We start from the raw sequence: 25,427 nt of genomic DNA, 5'->3' as shown, positions 1-25,427 counted from the left end.
AAGCTAAAAAATATTCAGCACCCACCACATGTATATCCAGAGCATGTAGGCACCGGTGCACACCACGTGACTGCTCCAACCAACACACCACATGAGGGAGGTCTCACTGACTCAGCCTTGTTACCGAGTGAATGGCACCTTCACTTCTCTAGTCTGCTCTGCGTGTGCACCAGACATGGATCCAGTATGTGTGGGCACCAGTGCACACCCTGTGACTACTGTTACCAACACACCACACAGCAGTGTGGAGGGCTACTCCGAGGCACATGTTTGATGTGCCTTGCAGCTGTGTCATTAACACATCATATTAATTGTGGTGCCTATTTGGGCACAGTAAAGGTGTCATAGTAATTGGACTGCACCTATGCACAGTGGTAAAGGTGGCATAGTAATCAGGCTACACCGAGGCACAGTGTTCATTTGTTTTGCAGCAGTGCCGTAAATGTGCCATAATAATTAGGCTCTAACGATGCACACTGTTGGTGTGTTTTGCATCAGCACCATAAAGGTGCCCTAGTAATCAGGCAGCACCGAGGCACAGTGTTGGTGTGTTTAGCAGCAGTGCCGTGAAGGTGCCACAATAATAAGGTTGCACTGATGCACAGTGTTGGTGTGTTTTGCATCAGCACCATAAAGGTGCCCTAGTAATCAGGCTGCACCGAGGCACAGTGTTGGTTTGTTTAGCAGCAGGGGTAAAGGGGACATAGTAATCAGGCTACACTGATGCACAGTGTTGGCGTGTTTGGCAGCAGTGCTGTAATGGTGCCATAATAACCAGGCGTCACTGAGCCACAGTGTTGGTGCGTTTAGCAGTGTTGTCATTAAGGTGAAATAATGTTCACAGAATGTCTTCAAGCTTCTGATCTGTTGTTTTGTGTTGTTCCAGGTGTGCCACAGTGTAACCCTGCGTGTGCTGATAACGAGCTGTGCACGAACAGTTCAGGGTACACCGAGTGCAAGTGTCAAGGAAGCAAATACACAAATGCAAGTAAGTTTGTAAGGTTCTTATGTATCGATGCATACACAGACTCGAATGCATTCCTATAGTGAGCACAGCATATAATAATGCCACTCTCATCAGTCACATGAGATATGTTAACACAATTGGGTAAGGCAGCACAATATTTTCCCTCTACACAGACCAGAAAAGTTGATCCCAGCTGCGTTCTCCAGTATTTACATAAGACACACATGATCACCTGAGCAAAAAGCCCATATCCCAGGATTGGACAGATGGCAGAGAGACAGAGCAAACCAGAGGCACAGATGCCAACCCATTGTGCTGTATATGGCATAATGACACAATTGATTACATCATATGACGTCATTGATGACATCACTTATGATTTCTGGTGAATTTACGAGGTTTGTTGTGTTTGAGTCACAACCATAACTTGATTTACACAGTGGCGGCTCCTCAGAAATGGGGAACAAGTGTTGCCCCACTGATTTTAAGCAGTGTGAAGAAGAAGCATAACTGTGATTGGTTAGGGGGTTAGGGTTAGTGCCTATCAATCACAATGGTGCAATGTAACATTGGTTGTAATTAATAAGTGGTGCCTGGCTGTGCTTCTGTCCGATATGGAAAAGGGCAGGAGTGGAGACACAGGACCTGGCACAACAATACATTTTTAAAAAATCTTTCCTTTTAAATATGCGCAACCCATCCTCCCCGTGTGACCTGCCCGCGTCGACACCCACGAGCCATACCGGCTGTTGATGGATTTACAAAATTACATTTGTCAGTGAAGCCCATATTTTTTTTTACACCTATCTACAAGTGGCTGCAGGGTGCTTGGATGTCTGTAGAATTAGGCCTCTCTACCCAATCCACAGCTCGCGGCCATCTCCTACAGTGGGCTGCTGCGAACAGATAAGGCTGTGTGTCGTGAGGTTAACCTTACCCCTGGTTGCTTACTGTGCCCTAGGCCCTCTCCCTACTAACACGGAACCCCCAGTGTGCTGCCAGGGCTGGTTCAGGCCAGGCACTACGCTCAAGGTGCTTTGGCCAGCACCTCCACCCCATCCTGTGCAGCTGATCCCCCCTCCATGTGTACGACTGGGCCCTGTGACCCCCAACTCCACAAAGCTTCTGGTCATCTAAAGCTGGGGTTGGCTAACGCCTCGGGGTCCCAGCCAGACCTTGCCCCAACCCACTCTGCGCACCCACCCCCTCTGCGCATAGTCTGCCTTTCCCCAGTCCAGTTGCTTAACATTTTTGTTAATTTCTTGCCTACTTTTGTGAAACTGCGATTCCAAGGCAAGCTTCTTGCCCACGCCCTGTGAATACGGGCCAAGCATTGCTAACTCCCATACCTGTTGGGAGATGGCGGCTCTGATCAAACAACCCTGATTACTCCCTGGGAGGCCTGTTTGAAATGTAAATTCCGCCAGTGTCATTTGCATCATTTTCAGAATTTTGTGTCATCCAAAATTCCCCCAAATATGCCATTACACGACTGTGAGTAATTGCACTTCTTTTGTGAATAACATTTCCCATAAAACGCATCATTTGCAATAAAAAATCACTGCAAACCAATGGGAGCAACAGGTAAGCAACTGCTTATTTTTTGTAAGATATTTTTGCACAAAGCTCACGCTGGCGTTGAAAATTGACTCAAGAAAGCATTTCCTGCTCAACTGTAGAGCTAGAGGGCGGATATGAATTTTACATAATTATGCTCAATTTTGCATTTACCGATTCGATACTTCCCATTCAATCCTATGGGCCTTTTGGCCCATAGGAATGAATGGGAAATACCGATTCGGTAAATACCGAATCGGTAAATATCGAATCGTAAAATTCAGATTCGGTAAATTCTGAATCGGTAAATTCCGATTCGGTAAATTACCGACTCATTTTTACCGAATCGGTCTTTTTTGGGCCCCTATATCTCAATATCTAAATACCGGTCGGTAACAGCCTAAATTCATTATTTTGGGCCATTACCGACCGGTATTTGGCTACCTACATCTGGCCCTTAATTCTTTCTTGAAATGAGGGAGCTTTGAGGATGGGGGGTGGGGTGAGGATCATGCCACATTCTGGAATGGCCACCACAAGAAAAAATGTATTTTGCCGCAGCAAATCGTCACTGGGTCACCGTTTTTGCTACTCGACAAACATCTCTTTTGTCTAGAAGGATTGTTTAATTTGCAAGTTTTTGTATTCCCACCGATCAAATATAAAAATGTCTTTACCCTTTAAAGCCCACCTGCCAACTTTTTAAAGATTACTTATATTTTAAAAAACACAGAACAGATTTAACCTAAAAGTATACAAGCCAGCATCTGAGTGAACTAATACATTCATGCCTAATCTGTTGTAAAACTGTTCTGAAGCTTTGACTATAGTAGCAAGTAATGTTCCTATGGCGGCTTAAATGGAAAAATACATTTTTAAGAACCCTTAACATTTTTCTCTTTGTACAGATGCAAGAAAATTGGCTTGCTAGAACTTGGATCATTCCTCTAAGTGATTATTATATTTGGGTCAGATCCATCCACAGGATCATATCTTATATACAATTCAAAAATCCTCTTTTCAGTGGCAAGTGCAGCTCACTCATAAGTACACAGTGGTGACATATACATATATTTCCCCTATATAATCAATGCCAAAAACAAAAGGTAAAGGGCAACTATGGTTAGCTAAAATATAGGGCAATCAATTCAATGTGTTCAATTCAAGGCACTCGTAGAGTGCACAACTGCCTCTGAAGACTCATCCAGGTTTCTAGCAGAGGGTCCTGGAGGGAGAAAAACCTGAGACCGCTGCAAATCTAAATACCCAATAGCTAGGTGTCGAGAGGAAGGTTTCGAGGCTACGTCTGAAAATAGTTAACAGTTCATTTTAAAATATTAACATATGTTAAATTCATACAGATATTCATGTTGAGGTGAAGTTAATGTTATGTCATGTTGTGTGGTTTTGTAGAGCATACTATCACTTGATGGTGCCAGGTTCATTTCCATAACATTTCTCTCTGGAACCCCTGGACAATGGCTCTTTGGTCTCTGCTTAGAGGGAGAAATAACTTTTCATTTCAGGTTTATGACAACAGAATTTCATGAGTCCGAAGAATCACAGACTCCATGTTCTAAGTTTAATCAATTTATTACAAAGCCAACAATAACTGGACGTGCAAGCACCTCAAAACGAAGCTGGGGACCTCAACAGGACTTTTGAACCTTTGGACTGTACAAACGATCCTTTAGGGAAGGACGAGGACAATCTTTGGGGAGTACCTTCTCTATGTTTAAACCCCGTAAAGCGATGGACAAAAGACATATTGTTAAATGCTATTTGTATGGAACATGGTTTAAGAGCACTGAACGGGAGAACACCAGGGGACAAGGAGGGTAGCTGTACTTTTGACAACGGTATCAGCAGGAGCAGAATTGATTATATATTATGTAGTCTCCAACTGTGGGAGGGGGTTATTGACATGGCCATCAGGCCCAGGGTTGAAAGTGACCACAACCCCCTTTGTGTGACCCATAGGTGGTGGAACGTTGGAGTGGGAAACTTGCATCTAACGAATGACGAAGTCCCAGTTATGAGTAATGATGAACGTAGGTTAAAATGGCCAAAGCTATTGGCAAATGAGGCTACCATGACCTATATCAACCATGAGGTTGATAGTGCAATTTCCGCAATGGAGGCAGCAGATCCAATAGCTCCGGGGGCTAGTGGTATCACCGAAATTCACAACAAGTTATTTTCCCTCCTGAAACCATGTTTTTTTACAAAAAGCAAGAAAGGGAGGAAAACTAAAGATGTTGGAAGGTGGTTTGATAGCCAATGTAGATCGGCACGACTAGAACTGGGACAAGCTATTAGGAATAGGGACCGCACTGCAATAAAAGTGAATAGGAAACTGTACAAGATGGCCATCTACCGAGCTAAAAAGAAATGGGACGAGGACCATTGGGCTGAGTTAAAAGAGGCTTCAGGTAACAAGGACTCCAGGACCTTTTGGAAAATTATCAAGTGGGGTAGAGGAGGTGGCCCTGCAAAGCTAGATAATAATGTAGCAGAAGATGCCTGGGTTGACTACTTTAGACCACAGTATGCTGAAGTCATCCATCCTGGGGTGGCCGAGGGCATAACACCAGTCTATGCTATCGACAATTTGTTTTCCCTTAGAGAAGTAGAAATTGCGATTAGCTCCGTGAAATGTGGGAGAGCGCCAGGGCTAGACGGGATTCCCCCGGATATTTTTAAATACGACATGACTAGATGGGCGAGGTATACCTTTTTATTAGCAAATGCCCTAGCCAAGGGGGAGGTGGTCCCCGACCTTTGGAAAGGCGCAATTATCATTCCCATTCATAAGAAGGGTGATCGCTCACTGCCTGCCAACTACAGGCCTATAAGCCTAATAGCAACCATGCAAAAAGTAGTGGGGAGAATGGTAGCAAACCAGCTTATGGACTGGGTTGATGACAACAACGCCCTTTCTCCATACCAAGCTGGATTTAGGCGAGCAACCAGTACCATTGACCAGGTCTTCCGCTTCACTATACTGCGGTGGAAGACGGTTCTACTAGGAAGGGGCTGTCTGTATGTCGCGTTTGTCGACCTGCGGGCGGCATTCGACCTAGTCCCCCGGTTTAAGCTATGGTTGGTTCTGCAAAGGCTGGGGATTCCTGTCGATTTGCTCACACTAATCATGCGATTGCATGAATCCAATTTTGCAAGAGTACAGTGGGGTGGAAACGGGGAGACAACCTCGGACTTCCCAGTTGAAAGGGGTGTCCGACAAGGCTGTTCCATGGCTCCCTTACTCTTCTCGTTATTTATTAACGGGATCGTTAAGAGAATGTTGGAGGCTAGCGTAGACGCTCCGTCGTTAGCGGACACCAGGGTTCCGATCCTGATGTTCGCTGACAACACCCTTATCTTGTCTAAGACCCCTGCAGGGCTGCAACGTGCACTAAACATTTTTGATGTTTTTTGCACAGAGCATGGGCTTGAAGTGAACGTGGGAAAAACAAAATTGATGGCCTTTACCCCACGTCGCAGAATATATCCCAAGGTAACCCTAAATAACAGCAGGTTAGATACTGTTAAAGAGTTCACGTATTTGGGGGTACAGATTGCAGAGGGCGTTGGCTGGTCGCATCATTTGGAAAAAGTGGTCTTAAAACACCAACAGCTCTCAGGTGCTTTGAGGGGGGAACACCGCAAATCCAAGACAAAACCGATTAAACCAGCACTTGTAGTGTATGATGCGAAGGTCTTGGGTGCCACATTATATGGCGCGGAGTTATGGGCTTGGGACAATCTTGTGGCTTTACAGACTTCTGAGAACAAGTTCCTGAGAGGGATCACAGGACTTCCACAGAGTACCCCCTTAATCCCATTGTTTCTGGAGTTGGGTAGGCGTCCAATTGCCGACAGAGCTCGATTGCGCCCTGTCCTCTACTGGAGACGTCTTTGGACGACTCCAGAAATTAGACAATACGCGGAGGGTTTTCTTTGGATAATTAAGGAAGATATCTTCCACAAGATAAAATGGCTCAAAAACCTGAAGGCCATGCTGACTAACTTAGGGCTTTCCAATCTTTGGAATAACCCTGTGGGAGAAGACTTCCCAAGCAAAGAAGCCCTCAAATCACAATATTGGGATTGGGTGGGTGGTAATCTGTTGAAAGACGCTAGGTCCGACTCTATGGCTGGTCGCTACCTGGAGACAAAAATCTTTCCTATCCTAGAAAACTATTGGGATACTATTACGGTACCAATGGATAGGAAGCTCGTCTTTCAGTTAAGATCCGGATCTATCCCCTTAAAGAAACTGACGGCAGGTTGGCACAGATCGACCAATAGGTTATGCCCAGCCTGCGAAAATGCCGTGGAGAGTGTAGGCCATTTCCTATTCATATGTCAAGCATACTCATTACCGAGGAGAATATGGCTTACGCCTGTATGCAAAAACCTGGGGACACGCGACAGCGCAGTGGCTTTAAGAATCTTGTGTACAACAACCCAGGAATCGATAGTCATTGGGGTAGCCAAATACCTGGGTTGGGCTTGGGCAATCAGGCGACGATCTCTGGGGGGAATTAGGTAATCAGGTTTTCCTTTTAATCTTACGATTTATATGCAAAATTATTCGCCACAAATAATTTTATTAAGCTAATATTGTATGAGCTGCACAGAATGTTTAATGAATTTATATCTGTAATTGTTATGTTTTATTCTGTAAATGTTTTAAATTTTATAATGTGCTTTTATGAGAATTATCTCGAATAAAGCTTATACAATCTAAAAAAAAAATCACAATTCAAAAATCCTCTTTTCAGTGGCAAGTGCAGCTCACTCATAAGTACACAGTGGTGACATATACATATATTTTCCCTATATAATCAATGCCAAAAACAAAAGGTAAAGGGCAACTATGGTTAGCTAAAATATAGGGCAATCAATTCAATGTGTTCAATTCAAGGCACTCGTAGAGTGCACAACTGCCTCTGAAGACCATCCAGGTTTCTAGCAGAGGGTCCTGGAGGGAGAAAAACCTGAGACCGCTGCAAATCTAAATACCCAATAGCTAGGTGTCGAGAGGAAGGTTTCGAGGCTACGTCTGAAAATAGTTAACAGTTCATTTTAAAATATTAACATATGTTAAATTCATACAGATATTCATGTTGAGGTGAAGTTAATGTTATGTCATGTTGTGTGGTTTTGTAGAGCATACTATCACTTGATGGGGCCAGGTTCATTTCCATAACATTTCTCTCTGGAACCCCTGGACAATGGCTCTTTGGTCTCTGCTTAGAGGGAGAAATAACTTTTCATTTCAGGTTTATGACAACAGAATTTCATGAGTCCGAAGAATCACAGACTCCATGTTCTAAGTTTAATCAATTTATTACAAAGCCAACAATAACTGGACGTGCAAGCACCTCAAAACGAAGTTGTAAAGATACATAGAATTTATTTTGAAGCTGAACCTATGTGTAATTCTGAGTTTCTGTAGCATGAAGAGAATTCCAAATTCCAAAATCAGAATGCAAGCTACAAGAGCTCCTACATCAAGATCAGAATTCATTTGCAAGTTATAAGTAAAGCGTTAGTCTATCCCTACACTACCACTAATATGACATCCCTACTTAGCATTCCCCAGGCAAGTTATAAAAAGGTGTCATCGTGTGAAGACTTCCTAAAAAGTTACCTCACATTGTATGGGTCAAGTAGCATAAAGTTACAGAGCTCGTTCTAAGATGCTCCTTCCTTCTCCATTGACCTATTCCCCTCTTCTCCTCATTCAACTCCCAGGGCACTGTTCCTAATTACAACACAAAAGTCATAGAACACGCCCATTTCACATCACCCGATCGCCTCATCTGGGTAGACACCTCCATCAGGTCATTTTCTGCTCTGTGCTGACACTCACGGCCTCTGGGTCAATGACCTTGATTTCCAGGCCTTCTCCAGTGAGAATGAAAACCATCTCACATTATCAGCACTCCTTGTACACATGTATCCTCTTCGCCTTCAGCATAACTTCCGAAACAAAAGCGTTATTCTAACTAACAAGGATTAATTTCTTCACCTGCAACAGAAACATGAGAAAGAACAAACCTGACTTACACATTTAAATCAAATACGTGATCTTCCAGGAAAAATGCATTTCAGGCCTCCAGAAATGGGCCAACATAAGAAAATAACTTGCAGACCTTATAAAACTACACTTGAATGCACATTTTACTCTGCATTTCTAAATCAACACGTTACATGAGCACATCAAATACGTAAATACTTACGAGCATCATACATAAATTCTGTATGTTAATGTTTTCAGTTAAACACGCATGTATTGTAACGTCAATATCCTCACTTTTTATAGAAAAATATCCCTAACACATCACTCTTCACATTATTACAGTAAGCATTATAATGACCCACGTTAACACAACAAAAAAAGAAATGCAAACGCAGACTACTTATGATTGAGATGCGCTCCATAAATAGAAGACCACTTTTGCACTCCATCACATCGGTATCCCGATGCTCAGCAGGTGAAATTCTAGCTGGCTGTGAGGATGCTGGAGATTTTTTAATCCCGGGCAGACAAGAAACTTCTTCTATAGCACATCAATAAAGGTATAGAGTGTGTACTCTTCCAATACTATGAAGGATTGATACCTAATATTTACAAGAGGCTTTTAACTATTGAAATTGTTCTACATTCACACACGCGACTATCAATGGATGTATAAAGATTTGATTGGCACTGGTAACGATCACTAAGCTTGATTCCAATGAACTTTGGAAGGAGATATTTTGATTGAAATTATTACTCCAAGACATTATATGGATCAACGTATAGCCTGATACTGCTGTCATAACCAAATACTATGAAGCCTGAAGAAGGAGGTTGGATCTATGTAACCCTCCGAAACGCGTCGCTTTTTCTTGGCCTATGAATACCCGTCTCCTTGTGTTATTTGAAATGAATCCATGAATGCAGTTTTGATTTCATTGTTATATGATACTACGGTTATGCGACTATGAATTTTGAATTTTTGAATTTGCTGTAGATACAATTTTATTTTTAAAAATTTGTTTCATTTGTTGTGTTTTTAATGTGTATCATGATGTATTATTCCTAAAATGAAAAGGTGTTTTAATATATACAATTTTGTGAACCAACTTAATACAATTTAAAATGTAAAATGTTAACATATAATTTTGTAGAAATTGGATTTGGATCCGACTTACTGGCTTCCTGATAAACTGACCCGATTGTGTCTGACCAGGATGTGTGTGGTGAATGTATTGGTGGTATGCTGATATAATACCCCAAAGGGAGTAATTTTTTTACTTAACCGTCTTTGTGGTGTCCTGTCCCGTTGGAATGTTGGACCCCTCTGTTCTTTAGAGGAGAAATTCGAGCTAAACCTTGGGCCCAGTGGGACTCCTCAAAAAGCCAGGTATTCAGCTTCTTCTAGAATTCAAATTGTGAAAAAGGATGTGGTGGTAATAAAGTACTTATAAAGCGCGCATTCCCAAAGGTATCATGGTGCTAACATCTAGGAGAGAATATGAGATGTACAGGCAATACGTAAATCTCACAGGTGAAAGATTTCTCAAAAAGAGCCATTGTTTTAATTCCCGTCTAAACGGTTCCAATGATGTTATTGGTTGAATAGCCACTGGAAGAGAATTTCAAATACTAGGTGCCAAGCTGATAACCTTTGCCCTCCCATTCTTCATTTTTGAAATCTAGGGAGCATAAATAAGATGGCCTTGGATGACTACAAAATCTTAGCTGGAGCATATCGCACCACACGCTTAGCAAGGAAATCCGGAGTCAGGCCATGGGGACCCTTGAAAACTGGCCAACAAAACTCAAACTGGATATGCTGTAATATTGGCAGCCAGTAAATCTGTTTCAACAGTGAAAGAGAATGTGCTCAACGAGGGACTTTAAACAGCAGCTAGGCTGCAGCATTTTGCAGTAGTTGGAGTCTCTTTAAAATCACACTGTGGTAATCCTAAATAGATGCTATTAGTCAATTGTCCTGCCAATCGTAGCTGCCATAATTGTTTTCATGGCTGCAAAAGAAAAGTAAGGCCTAAGCTTCCTCACTGTTCATAGAAAGAATATCCCTTTGGAAATCACGGACAACTTATTTTCCTCTACGATTCGTTAGCTTTTTGCCACTGTATTAAGTGTAGGAGGCAGGCTCAATTCTCTGGGCGAATAATGATCAGTCCAAGCTTCCAGGTGATCACTGAGGACAACATGTGTCTTCTCCACATTTAATTTCAAGAAATGAGTCTTCATCCGCTCACAAATAAAGCGCAATGCATCTTGAAATAAAAATTGGGCTGTCTCCACATTCTCCAGGCATGACAGAATCCAGGAGTCATCTGCATAGTAAAATGTGGCATCCTCTTGTAGTTATCTCCTTTATTAAAGCCTGTATATAAATATTAAACAGGTGAAGTGAAAGGGCTGATGCCAGGGGAACTCCACAATTGACCTTTACCTTAGGGGCTTTATACGGTGCCAATTGTACCTCTTAAGTTCTGTTACTAACAAACAGAACTCCATATAGAGTGGCATGGTCAGATCATTGGCGAACACCAGATAGAATGGCATAGCAGATGGTCAGATCATTGGTGACCTCATACAGAGTGGCAAGGACAGATCATTGGTGACCTCCATATAGAATTGCATGGTCAGATCATAGGAGACCTTCATATGGAGTGGCATGGTTAGATCCTTGGCGGCCTTCATATGGAGTGGCATGGTCAGATCATTGACGACCTTCATATAGAGTGGCATGGCCATATCATTGGCGGCCTCCATATAGAATTGCATGGTCAGGTCATTGGCGACCTTTGCATAGAATAACATGGTCAGATCATTGGAGGCCTCAGCATGCAGTGACATAGTCAGATCATTGGAGACCTCAGCATACAGTGACATGGTCAGATCATTGGAGACCTAAGAATACAGTGACATGATCAGATCATTGGCGACCTCCATATACAGTGACATGGTCATATCATTGGAGACCTCAGCATACAGTGCCATGGTCAGATCATTGGAGACCTCAGCATACAGTGACATGATCAGATCATTGGAGACCTAAGTATACAGTGACATGGTCAGATCATAGGAGACCTAAGAATACCGTGACATGATCAGATCATTGGCGACTTCCATATAGAGTGACATGGTCATATCATTGGAGACCTCGGCACACAGTGACATGCTCAGATCATTGGTAACCTCTAAATAGATTGGCATGCTCAGGTCACTCGCGACCCCCGTATTTTGGATGTTCATGTCCTTTCCTGGAGATTGAAATATAGCTTACATGATAAGCTAATTGACAAGCCCTTAAAGGAAAATATGAAAATGACTAAAAGGGTGCAAGCTGAGTACCTCACTAATGAAATCAGAATGAATGCAACTCTCCTAGTGAAAGTTTCAAAGTGGTTAAAGCATTCCTGAAACCAAAAGCATATACACTTAGCATTTCCCCTTCCCAGAAGTTGTGTGGCAAGTTATCTTGTTATTATAAGACAACTTTGCGTCCATTCAAGGTAGCTTCACACGGGAAAATATCTGGCTCTTCTGTTCCCTAAGCTTTAGAGACCTGGGTGGCTCAAGCACAAACTGCTAGCGGCCTTCTCAACTTCTAGGAGATTTTTCTGGAAGAAAGGTCTTGAGCCATGTATCAGACACCTCTTGGAGCTGTCCTTTATGTCAGGAACGGTGCCAAAAAGATGGAATGAAGCAGTTGCCCTTCCACTACCTAGGAAACCACACAATAGTCTAGATCAAATAGATAATCTGCGTCTAATTTCCCTACTTCCTTACTTCGCAAAAGTTGCGGAGAAGGTATTTAATATGCAACTTCCAGCGCATATCGGGAAACACAATCTCCTTCACCCCACTCAGTATGGTTTTCGGGCCCTCCACTCCACAAAATCGGCCCTGATATTTTCTACAGAAACCATTAGAAAACATGTGGATGCGAGACAGACAGCGAACTTAATTCTATTAGATTTAAGTGCCGCTTTTGACACTGTTGCCCACCATACCCTGTTGCACTGTTTGAGTAAAGGAGGTGAATCAGGCAGCTCTTTGAGTTGGATGGAATCCTTCTTTTCGGAGCCCAGTTTTCAGGTGACGCAGGGCTCCTACTATTCCAAAGTTATCAAATTTAAACAGGGGGTGCCTCAGGGATCTACCCTGAGCCCGACCCTGTTTAATCTCTATGTTACACCTTTGGCGGAGATTGCAGAAAAATTTGGAATCATGGCTGTGTTCTATGCCGATGACACTCAACTGGTGGTTTCACTCACACAGGCACTGAATACGGCAGCTGCCAACTTTGTGTCATTTATGCAAGAACTAGCATTGTGGATGGCTAATAACTGCCTGAAATTGAATGGTAATAAAACGGAGGTACTTGTGGTAGGCAAAGCTCCATCAGTGTGGTCATCACATGGTGGCTCCAGAGTCTGGGACCCACCCCCTTGTCCTGTGCACAGGCTAAGAACCTTGGGGTATGGCTGGATACCAAGCTTGATTCCGGTCCAGGGAAGACATGGCTTGGCAGTTTGGTCTGGACTGTTCCCATGAGGCAAAGGGTCAAGACTGATTTGCATATGGCCATGTCTGAACTGGGGTGGCTTGATGAGCAAAATAACGATGGAGTAAACCCAGATCTGTGACTGGGGGTGAATGTTTTGCCATAGTGCAACATTCCGTCCATCATCTTGTGTGTTTTGCTGGATACCAAGCTCTCCTTTGAGCACCATACCAGGCGGGTGGCAAGCGCCTGTTGTGGAATCCTGCGGGGCCTTCGGAAAACCTTGGATGTGCTGTCTACTGCAGCCAGAAAGGCCTTGGTGCATGCCCTGGTGACATCGCACCTTGATTATGGTAATATATTGTACCTCTAAATGCATGCAAATACTCCAAGGTATCCAGAATGCAGCAGCTTGATTGGCTCTTATGCTTCCAAGGAGAGCCTCTTCTAAGAGGGCGCTGGCCTCCCTCCATTGGTTGCCTATTAGGGAGAGAGTTCTGTTCAAGGCACTGTGCGTTTGTCACCGGATCATACAAAGGACTGGCCCCTCCTATTTGTTTGATTTACTCACTCTCTGAGCACCAACCCGGCAACTCAGATCTAGGGGGACGGGTCAGGTGTGTGTTCCTACCATAAAGAGAGCAAGGATGGGAGGCCGTTCCTTTCGTTATGTGGCTGCACAGCAGTGCAACAAACTCCCCCTAAGCCTCCAGCGGGAGTTACTTTCCGAAAAAAACCTGAAAACTTATCTTTTCCCTTCTGTATAACCCCCCCTCTAGGATAGGTTTTAGCTGCCATATGCAGATTGTACCAGAGTGCGGGAACACACTGGCCTAGTGTACCCAGGCGCTTTATAAAATGTGTAATTGCCAAAGCTGTCGACTTTGGACCTGGGGGACCGGATTCGAGTCTGTGCTGGTTCAACATCCTGTGACTCTTAGCAAATCACTTAATTTCCCAGTGCCTATAAAAAATGAATGATTCCTTGTGTAAAGCGCTCCAACACCTTCGGGTCAAGTGCACTCTATATAAAAGCTGCAACAAAAACAAAAGTCAGAGGTTGGGACAAAGAATTCTGACCTTCTGGCTCATTTGTAGTGCTGGGTTGGGGCACAGCAATGGAAGGGAGGGGGAACAAACAAACACAGACAACGGGGGGGGGGAGCAAACAACAGAGCCACTCTATAGAGTGGCTTAATAAAAAGAAAAAAATTAGCTCCCAAAAGCACAAGCATAAAAATACAAGTTCTTGGGCCATGCCTTAGGAGAGTGTCACGTGCAAGAAGAGAGAAGTGCAACTGCAGAGCTAACCAGCAAGAGCTCAGCAATTGAGAGTGAATTTGAACTAATGTGCAGCCTCTAAGTTCACTAACAGTAAACAACATGTCTCACCTAGACAGCACTTTAGCTTTCTAGGTGATACCCAAAAAGCCTACTTTGCACGGGAGCCCCCTAAGACTTTGATACACCACCAGCATCACACTTAGTGCTCTGATGTCCAGAGTTATAAAGAATGAGGGGGCCAATTCACAGAACAAATCTGAGATAAACTTACTAATTTTGGTATTCACAGAAGACATTTAGTAGTAGTAAAGTTAGGAGTCCTAACTTTACTACTACTACATGCCTTCTGTGAATACCAAAAGTAGTAGGTTTAGGATTTTATCTCAGATTAGTTCTGTGAATCGGCCCTACTGAGATTCAGCTTTACTTGGGCTGAGTCTGGGCCACTGGAGTTGAAAAAATATGGCCTATTTAGTGGCAGCAGAATAAGGAGCCAGGCCAATCAGAATTGCTGGAAAGTGTGGGCCTGTATTGTATCAGTGGCATCTGTTGTATTCCTGACATAATGATTGCACTGCCCCTGTGTACCTGCACCAAAGAGCTGGTTGCCCAGGTAACATAGAGGCTCTCCTAGCACCCACTATGTTGGTAGTCATGGCTACCAACTACCGGGGCAGGAACCGATTAGCTGGTGGAAGAATGGGAGAGGGATGCAGCAGTTTAAAGGAATGGACGCCTTATAAGGGCCTGATTACGAGTCTGACAGTCAGAGGATTGCCAGACTCTTAGTGGCACAGTGGTGGCAGGTGCAGCCACTGCTGCTCCGACGGTCTGACCGCCCCATTAGGAGTTGGCCAGTTGGACCACCCTGGGACCACTGTAGCAGCTGTCAGAGACTGCAATATGCTTGGTGGGACAGACACGGTCCCGCCAAGCTTATTACAGGTTTCCTCTCCAAGGTTTACATGGAGGTTTTTCCTCCATGTAAACCTTGGAGGAGAAGAAACAAAGGGGGGCCTACAGGGCCCCCCTGTGCCTCAATTGCATGTGGATGATCACAGGGAGGGCATTTCAGGTGCCCCCCTGTGTGCATGTACATAAGTTCCTGCACAACATGGACGTTCAAATTCATGCCATGCAGAAATCTTGTAGTGCTGTCCCATTGCTGTGCTTTTCAAAAACACTGCCACCTTAGAAGAGGCACCGCCACGCCGCCCGCCTGCCAGACTACTTGAAAGTAGTAATCTGGCTGGCAGGAGAGGCGATCTTCGGCGGATCTGAGGCAGTGCTGTTTGCACCGCCACGCCACCATTCCACCGTAAAGTCATAATCAGGGCCATAAGTGTTACTGCCATGGCCGCCATTTCCCTCGATCCTTGTAGGGGAGTGGTGAGAGGGAGGTACTTCTTACCTCAAATATTGATCTTCTAAATCGCAAGGGCTGACATAAATTGTGAAAGATTGCACAAGGAGCTAAAGCCTGAAACACTGCCTCATTCAAGAAGATGGAAATGCCCGAAAGCCCATGTGTGTATGTCAATGTATATGTATGTGAATACATGCAAAGTGTGTTTTATAGGGTGCAAAGTGTGTGTGTGTGTGTTTGTGTCGATAATAGGCCTGCCCACATAGCTAAAGCTTCCTGTAGCAGGACCTAAAAAGAGGCAGTGAACAGTGCCCTGTAGGGGTGATGTCTGTGATGTACTGCTAGAATGGGCACCAAACTTTCAGACAACTGCAATGAAGCTGAAATATTCAACCAGGAAAAAACTGTACATTTTATGTTTATTGTGTTTCCATGTTTGCTACCCATTTAAATGAGATGCCTTGCAGAATGCTACGCTCCTGGAGTGGTAAATAGGCTGTTCGTGCATGTGAGTATTTCTCAACAGGTCTTGTTCTGGTGCAGGTCGCAGTGACATCACTCCCACTGTGCAGTGTGAAGGTTCAGCAATGACATTGTCTCTCAACAAGTGCCTCCTGGAGAGGTTCAGGTACAGCCTCACACAGATGCATTTTGCGGATACGAACTGCACAGTCACAACTTCGATGCTGGTGGTGGGAAATGAACGGGTGATCCAAGTTAAAGCCATTCCACAGGCAGGATGGTGTGGAAATGAGATGAAGGTAAGAAAGGACACACTCTCTGCACTTCAGGACTGTCAGCTAGTAAAGGAGGTGGTTGTCATATAGAAACTTACTTCATAAGCTGGAAATAAATGAGAAGGAATGCTAACTCAACTCTGGACTCCTCACAGTAGGATTCAGTACTTCACAGTCAATGAATCTTCAGCATGTATGTATGTATGTATGTATGTATGTATGTATGTATATATATCAGTGGCTGCTCCTCTGGTAAGGCGGAGGAGCATCGCCCCACTACCAGGAGCAACAAATAAAGGAAAAAATAAAATTCTAATAACAGAATGGTATTATCATTTAATTTTTTCCTCCTACTGCGGCAGTGCGTGAGGGGGTGCGGAGCTGCCTGGGAGGAGTGGAATACACTCCTGTGAGCAGTGACTCTTTGGTCGACCCTCTGGGGCCCCCAAAACAGTCTTGCACAATCACCTGTTCTCCATGCAGGCTGCAGTGCAGCCTGCATGGAGAAAATACCCACCCTACAGCCCCTGGCTGAGCGCCGTGTCACGGCGCTCAGACCAATCACAAGAGCATTATGATAGGCTCAGGGGTGGGGGCCTGACTGCCTGCTTCCTGTTCCTACCTGGAGTCAGATACTGGCAGCAGGAGAGAAGACGCAGGACCTGGCGGCAGCAAGGTACGTTTGAAAATGTATTTATTTTTAAGGCCTCCCGTGAACACCTTCCACTCTCGCTCCTCCACCTACGAGCTGTGCCGACCCCCCTGATATATATGTGTGTGTGTTCATGTTTGTGCGTGTGTACATATGTGTATATGTATATGTATGTTCATATATATCTATGCATGCATGTCATGATACTGCTGAACCTAACAAAAAAATCTTGTCCAATGCCCATCTTCACTTTGACTGCTGTTGTTTATTTTCTTTAAAGATCTTCAATGATTTGTTTCTATAAATAAAGTTGTAATTTTAAACAATGCTGAGCATTTTATTCTTCTGAGAAAATAAAATATGAACATGAGTAGAAGTTTGTCTGATATGTTTCACAAAAATTATCTTTATTATCTCTATTCCTGTCATTTCTTTTCTAGATACATAATGATAAGACGATGACTCTCTACAATGTCCTCTATATTCCCCCTGACAATTCAAGTGGCATTTTAATTAGCAGCATCCTGATGTTCACCTTCTCTTGTACATATAACATGACAATGCAGACCAGCCTGCTCACGGCGCTACATCCTATTATCGGGTAGGTGTCTCTGGAAAGGGCTGAATGTAGAAATATAGCCATGAGTATTTGTCGATCTTCAGATTTTTTTTATGTAGATTTGTAAACCTCCTTTACTCTTCACCCAAAATTGCTGTTACTTTCTCCTTCTGCTCTATTATGTTTTGTCTCTTTCCATTTCTTTTTATCTGAAGCATTTCCTATGGCAATGTAGGCACTGTGCATTATGTTTAATGGCAGAATAGGGTCCTCTCAGGAGTCCACAGACTGTAGTTTCCCAAGACTGGTAGCCAATGATGCTAACATTCAATATTAAAAAGAAAATGTAAAAGAAAATACTGTGGCAGATCGCTTTTAAATGGATGATGACGAGACAATGTTAGCATGATTCAACAATGAATATGCAGTGCAAGAAAACTACCTTGGATCATTTTTATCCATCAGATGCCTCTGAGCATGCCTAAGAATAGGGAGGAGGGTGGGATTGGTGAGGAATCTGCAGGTAGAATATCCACCAGAATTGTTGGTACCATAGGTAAGCTTCTTTATATTCTGATGGATACTTCTACCCGCAGATTGCTCACCTTCTCAATAGATACCTTAGCAGCACCCAATCCTAGGCGGTAGGTCTGAAAGAGTAGTAATATCAAGAAATCCTGATGCATTGAACATGCAAAATGCTCATCCATTCTCACTATCCGATCCAAGCAAAAATGCTTTGTGAATGTGCATGTGAAGGGAAGGTCTGGTCACCACGCAACATTTATCTGCTATGGGCACTCCTGTGGCATCGCTAGGGTAGACGTCTTTGCTCTGTTGGAATGAGCCTCAATTCCTTCTGGTGGATCCTTTTATTGCAATGCAGAGGACATCCCATGGTAATAGGCTACTCTTTTAGAAAGCCTTGTTGTTCTAGTTGGCCACATAAAAGACAAAGAGCTATTTTTTTTATCTAAATGTTTTCATCCTGTCCAAAACTGACCACGCTACAAAGATGTAACCTCTCCTCCTCTTCCGTGGGATGCAGTGATTGAAAAATTTAGAATGTGTGGTGAACGGCCCAAAATTCAGTAGTTACCTTAGTGCTCAGAAATAGCTTGTTTGAGTGACAGTAAGTAACAGGTAGTGATGCAGAATGCCCCCCTTGGCCAATAGGACAGCCACTAAGAACATGGGGCCTATTATGATGGCGGTCGGATGAGTATCCAAACCCCATTATTGCGGGAACTGGACCGACCAACAGGTAGTCGGTGGTTCCGCCCTCCATGGTGGTCAGAAACATGCCTATTTTTATTGAGACTTATTCTGTAGCCTGGAAAAGGGCAGCGGCACAAGCCCCAGTGCAAAGAGGCATGTGTTCAAGCATCCCTGCATCCCTTGGCAGGCACCATGCGCTACCTGCCACACGATGCCCCCCAGGTCCCATAGCGGAGGGCCACGGGGGACAGGGTCCCTGCTAGGGAACCCAAAAAAAGCTTTCCCGCTGGCCTTTTTACTTCGGAAGAACCGACGTGAAATGGCTGGAGGAATGGTGGATTGGAATCCCCACGCTGGTGCTTAAAAAGTCACTGTCTCCAAGCTGGAATAATAAGGTCAATAACCTCCAGCAAAGATTAAATCTGTTCAACAGTCCCTGATCAGTCACTGATCTTTCTCCATGCATGAAGGTGGAGGCTCTGGATAATGGTGAGCTGCCTGGATGAATGAGAGAGGAGGTCAGCTCTGAAATACTACTAGAGCAGGGGATACAGAGAGAGAGTCTCAGGGGTCTGCACACCTTCTTTGACCAGTCCGGAGTGATCAGACTACCTTGGACCCAGTCCTGCAGCTGCTTCCTCAACATTCAATGACTCAAAGTATGAGGAAAAATGCATAAGGGAGTAGAAAAACCAACATCAAACCTAACGTGTCCCACAAGGGTCCCTGTAATAGTAAATGTATTGAAGGCACAGACCTGTGGGCAATGTGCAAGGATGGGATAAGATGTCTTGAACCACCTACTGTTATACACATCACACATGGTCTGCAAGATGACACCGACTCAGGCTGCCAGTTCTCATTTTCAGGAAGCCTGCCATATGGTTGATGACCAGCCAGGTGCATCCATCTTCACTCAGGACAGGAGACTCAAAGCTTCCCGGTAGGGAAGACAGGACTCCACACCTCCATGTTTATTGTTAGAACACATTGCCTTTTTGTGGTCTCTCAACATCTGGATGAATCACTTGTGATTGGTAGGCAGCCTCTAATCCCCTGGCGCTCACTCTACCCTAAGATGGAGGCAACCATCACTGCTATGGTGACTGCCGGTGATGGGCGAGTTCTCCTTTGCCAACCACTGGAAAAAAACTGAAACAGTGTCTTAGGAGACCCCTATGGTGTTTGTTATAGTAACTCATGTTGGAACAACTACAGACAGAAGCCCCACTGGAAAACCATAATGTGCCAGCACGCTTGGGTTACCAGTAGAATGCAGGAAGTCAGCATACCTAGCATATGAAAATGAACCAGGGCTGGGACATTTGGTCCCTCAAAAACATCCGGATCATATCCACAATCCCCCTTATCCTCTAAGAAAGAAGGATTATCAGAGGGTGTTATGTCTGGTACAGCCCTTATGAACAGGCATTGCTTAGAAGTCAGTAGGTGACACTTGGGCAGGTTGACGTAAAAGCCTAAGCCAAACAACAGAAATACATTGGCCTACAGATGGTCTAACATCAACTACTGCATGCTCCCTATGAGCAACCAATCACCCTGGTTAATAGATAACTGAATGTAGATGTGCCATCACCATCCCCTTGGTGAAGACCCTGGGGGCATATATCAGTCCAAATAGGAGAAGTGTCATAGATTGAGCCTACATTTAGGTTCAGGTATCTGTTGTACACATCCTGAAAGTTGGGGGACACCATTCAGTCTTCTACTTTCAGAACAAAATCAATTGAACTAGGGATAGCATATAGTACAGTTTCTAAACTTCTATTAAGGGAAAGTGGACATAACACAGAAGGGAATATCTATTTTGTTGTCTTCCACCTGGACTATATTATATTATTTTAGTCCTTCTTCCCCATCCTTCCCAGGACTCTTATTGACTATTGATGACACTTCTCCTCATTCCTGACATCATGCTGGTGAGGTCAAGCAACCGGTACTGAAAACTCATATTGAGGAGGCTGTACTCCACAAATCTTATAGCGCGGGGATGCCCTTGGGTCACCAGGCGCTTTAGAAATTGTTATTAAATTAAATTAAATTAAATGTGGAGAGGTTGGAGCAGCATCATTTTTAGGTTAAACTTTCTCCCGGCAACAAGAATGTTACAGTCACATCTGAAAGCTTTGCCACAGAAAACCACAAATGAGCAACACTGTTCCTGGACTTTTGTATGCACGAAACATCAGTTCATGAGAAAAAGTAGAGAGTCTGGGATATGGAAGTCCTCCAATGTCAAATATCCCTCAAAATTAATAGGTGCCTTGATATTGAACTAGAAATCTTGGTATCTCTTGATATGCCTGTGAATCTTGAAGTTGTGTTCCTCACCATCAACCTTCTGCTCAAACTTGAGTGGCTCAATGTTGACCACCTGCATGTCAATAAGAAGTGCCTGTGGTGACATGTTGCTACCCAAAGGCATTCAGAAGTTGCGTACTGGGTGGATGAGAGGGCGAAATAGTGGCCTTAATGCCTGAAATAGATGTGCACACAGTAGGTGACATGAGGCTCCCAATTTCCCCTTACTGAACACTAAGGGAAACCCCCTTGCAGTATCGCAGCCTCCCCAAATGACATATTTTTTCAAGTGCCACAATACATGATGGGGTGAGAGTCAGAATTCAAGAAGACACACCAAACTGACATCATGGTTGTCTTTCCTCAAAATCCCTCACCCCAAAACTCCAGGCCTAGCACTTATCAAAATGTTCCTTTATAGTGGTCAGAAAGAACAGGGAGGTGATGACAAAACAAGGGAATTCAGGCGAAAACATATTTTCTAGAAAAGTCTTTATGTACAGGTAATGTTCTAAGACATTGATTGAAAGCTAAATACATTCAAATATGTGGTTTTAGTAGCCCAAAATACTTACAGTAAAGTAGGATTGTTGTTAGAAATTTGGTGTCTGGGGGCAGAGGTATACACCCTTTCCAAGTAGGAACCACAATCCTAGTCAGGGTAGGTTACTTAAGAGGCAATGTATCAAGTATTTGTGCAGTTTTATTATATTTTCTGAACTAAAAAAGACAACATTTCTATATGTATATACAAGGTTATGCATTCTTAAACATTAAATGAAAATGTAGTGCTTAAAATCTTGATACACCAACCGGGACTATCTAGTTACACTAAACTGAGGTAAATCCAAAAGTTCAGGTTGACCATGATGGAGCGTGGGTCAGATACAGGGCCCAGCATTGGACTGCAAAAAAATAGCTTAGAAGAGGTGTTGATGGAGCTGAACTGTGAGAAGGAAACAGGCGATACGTCGTCGTTTAAGCACAAGCTTGAGGGCAATGCTTCAAAACCAAGCTGCACAAAGTCAGATATGCATCGGAACCTGGAGGTGATGCATAAGACAGTCAGTTCTGCGGTGTCCATGGTCCTAGCTGCAGCAGCAGCAATGCATCGATATCGAGGGCGGCAGTCTCCGATGGTGTGTTCCCAGCCCATGTAGCAGCAGAATGCGTTGGTGTAGAGAGTGATGCACTCGTTTCGATTGGCACAAGGGAGTCGATGCATGGGTTCTGTTTGTTGCAGCACTTTATTCTGACTTCCAAAAGTCCAGGGCTGCATTGGCACCACTTGACAGGGCAAGACTTGCAGCAAGCAAAGTCAAGACTCCGTTGTGCGTTAATGGGAAGTCTTTGATGTCAGTGAGAATTACAATAGTGGGCAAGTTAGCAGAAGGGGACGCACAAGCATCTGCGGCACCTTCTGTAATTACAAAGTGCCCCGGGGGTAGGAAAGCCAGTGCAAACGCCTGTTGGACTCCCTGGGCACTTATGTAAAATGGCCGCTGGTGTCCTAAGTACATCCCAGAACCCTACCCTATGTGGCATCTGCTGGCCTTGATAGTCAGGCCAGCCTTCTGCAGGGCCTGAAGCACTTTCTGCAGGTGAAGAGGTGGTCTTTCCAGCTGCTGCTGAAGACAGCTATGTCAACCACCAAGGCAGCACTGAAGGCCTTCATAGCAGCCAAAACCTGTTTTGTCAGTCTCTGAAAGGTAGCAGGGGCAATCTTTAAACCAAATGTATCACTCTTATTTTGTAGTGGCCCTCTGGAGTGCAGAAGGCTGATCTCTCTTTGGATTCTGCAGTTAGGACAATCTGCCAGTACCCTGACCTAAGATCAAATAAACTCAGGAACTGCGAAGACCCTCCCTAAACTACCAATTAGCTCATCAGCCGGGGGATGGGCTGAATTGAGCAGAATCTGAGTTTAGGTGTAATGCACAGGAGGGCAACCTTTGGTATCAGCACCACAGGGCTGGACCATGGGCTACTGAAGGATTCAACCCCCCTCCCCCCCAACTCAAGTACTTTAGAAACCTCATGTTTGATGCTGGCCCTCACTTTGTCAGACAACCTATAGAATTTTTTTCTTGACAGGGAGGCTGTCTCATGTGTCCACATCATGGATAAACAGATAGGTAATCCTGGGAGTAAGGGAAAGATGGAAGAGAACTGCCCCAGTACCTGGTGACAGTCCATCTGCTATTCTGAAGTTAGGGTAGAGGAAATGTTTTTTGGATAGGATGTGGCATAATGACCTGAGCTACAGATTGTGGAGCTGGTAGAGCCTTTTTGAAATTGTGGCATTGGCAGCAACGTCCTGTGAATCTAGCAAATCACAAAATCTCCCTGTGCCTACAATTCAGCATTCTGAGACTCTCACAGGAGATTTGCCAAGCCTTACAAATACTAGTTTGATTGGATTGACCTTCCACTGACCCACCCTTCTCTTTAGAGGCTATTCTTTTCCTCTCCTATATCTGTGCACCAGTGACATGGGGACCTCAGAGCTCTCAATGTATTGGTTTAGGTGGTTGATATGGAGCACCCTCTTGGGTGCTTGGGGGTCTTGAGGTCCACCAGGTGGGTGGACTCCACCTTTCTCTCAAAAATTCTCATAGGGCCAAGTCTAATGGTCTTGAGGGCCCAGAGCTCCACGGGTCCCATCTCCATATTTTCTACCCAGGCTGAAATTGCACAGGCATAGCCACTTGTTCATGCCACTGCTTCAATATTTCCTGGCTGGCCTCCAAGTTGTCAGAAGCTTTTTTCCTTACCTTTGCCATCTGGCTCAAGAAGGCCAGCATGTAGCTAACTTCATCATGGGGAGGTTTCCAGGGAGCTTGCTCCCACTCATTGTCACCAGACTGAGAGGCCTCCTTACAGAATGACCATACAAAAACTCAAAGGGTCTAAATCCTGTCATGTGGTACCTCTCTGTAAGCAAAAAGATGGTCTAGCAAGAGGGTGTCCCACTTATGCCTTGAGTTCTTAGGCAGGCCCTTGATTAAGTCTTTGAGGGTCTTGTTCAATCTTTCAACAAGTCCATTAGTTTGTGGATGGTAGTGGGGTGGAAAACTTGTAAGTTACTTAACACTCCTTCCACTTTGACTGCAGGTATGAATTTGAAAGCAAGGGTGCGTCCTTGCACCAATGTTGTTTAATGAATTAATGGCAGACATGTCCAGGGCTCTCAACAACGCTAACCCAATCCCTCAAAACTAAGATCACAATATTACAGTACACGGATGACATAGTTCTGTTAAACAATTCAAAAATAGGACCACAGAGAGCATTAAACTCTCTGCACCAATACAACATAGCAAACAAAATGATAATAAATGCCTCCAAAACAAAGGTGTTATCCTTCGGAAGGACGCAAAAACACGTAAGTAGCAACTGGTCTCTGGGTCCCTTAAAAATCTCAGGAGCCAAATCCTACAACCACTTGGGTACATGGGTCTCTGCAAATGGTGCATTTACAGCACACAAGTGCCACTTAAAGGATAAGGCGGCATTGATAACAACTAGACTCTGCCAATTACAAACAGACCTTGAAAATCCCACTTCAGCCCCAATCAGAAAAGTGCTCAGGGCCGTATTACCATCTGAACTCACGTATGGCAATGAGGCCTTCCCAGGCCAACTCATTAAAACCATCGAAAAACTAAACCTAAAAGTCTAAAAAAAGAATGTTCAAAATCCATATTACATTAGGGGATCCCTGGTGAGACTTGAATTTGGCCTGGAGGGTATTGCATGGTCCAGTATGGGGTCCTTTCTAAAGTACTTCTACAGATGCATCAGGCACCCTGAAATTTATTTTGCAAAATATATTCAAAAACAATAATAAACCGTGGTCTATCTACCTAACAACGCCGGCAGCCACCCTTCTCATCGACTTGAACACCCCACTACTTACGAATACTGCAGTACAAAGCATATTAAAAAAACAGATCAACTTCCTCTCAAAGTCTGCAGACCTAGAAAATATTAAGTCCACCTTGCCACTAAGGGCCCTGGCACTATCATACAATAACGACAGCCAAGTCGGTCTTCAGGCTCAATCATATCTCAATTGCACAATCGGAAAAGCCTGCTTGACCCAAATTCTGGCAGTAAGGATGTTGGCTTTACACATTAAAGACTTCAACCCCAACTGGCCAATGCTTTCCAAGATACTCAAGTGTATACTTTGTGGCTACAAATCCGAAACCTTTTTAC

At 44.1% G+C, this 25,427-nt stretch overlaps 1 protein-coding gene across 1 annotated transcript in view; it reads left to right on the top strand.

Moving 5' to 3' along the window:
- Positions 1-890: 890 nt before the first annotated feature.
- Positions 891-25,427, top strand: part of LOC147725092 (uromodulin-like) — a 124,283-nt gene continuing 99,746 nt past the window's right edge. The window contains exons 1-3 of the mRNA XM_086966539.1: positions 891-988; positions 16,262-16,479; positions 17,548-17,708. Coding sequence (XP_086822665.1) covers positions 16,306-16,479; positions 17,548-17,708 — 335 coding nt within the window. The 5' untranslated portion in view covers positions 891-988; positions 16,262-16,305. The remainder of the gene's footprint in view (positions 989-16,261; positions 16,480-17,547; positions 17,709-25,427) is intronic.

This window comes from Lissotriton vulgaris, chromosome 4_1 (assembly GCF_964263255.1).
Source record: "Lissotriton vulgaris chromosome 4_1, aLisVul1.2, whole genome shotgun sequence".
In the NCBI taxonomy this organism is placed as follows: domain Eukaryota; kingdom Metazoa; phylum Chordata; class Amphibia; order Caudata; family Salamandridae; genus Lissotriton; species Lissotriton vulgaris.
This window is presented reverse-complemented; position numbering and strand designations above follow the sequence as displayed.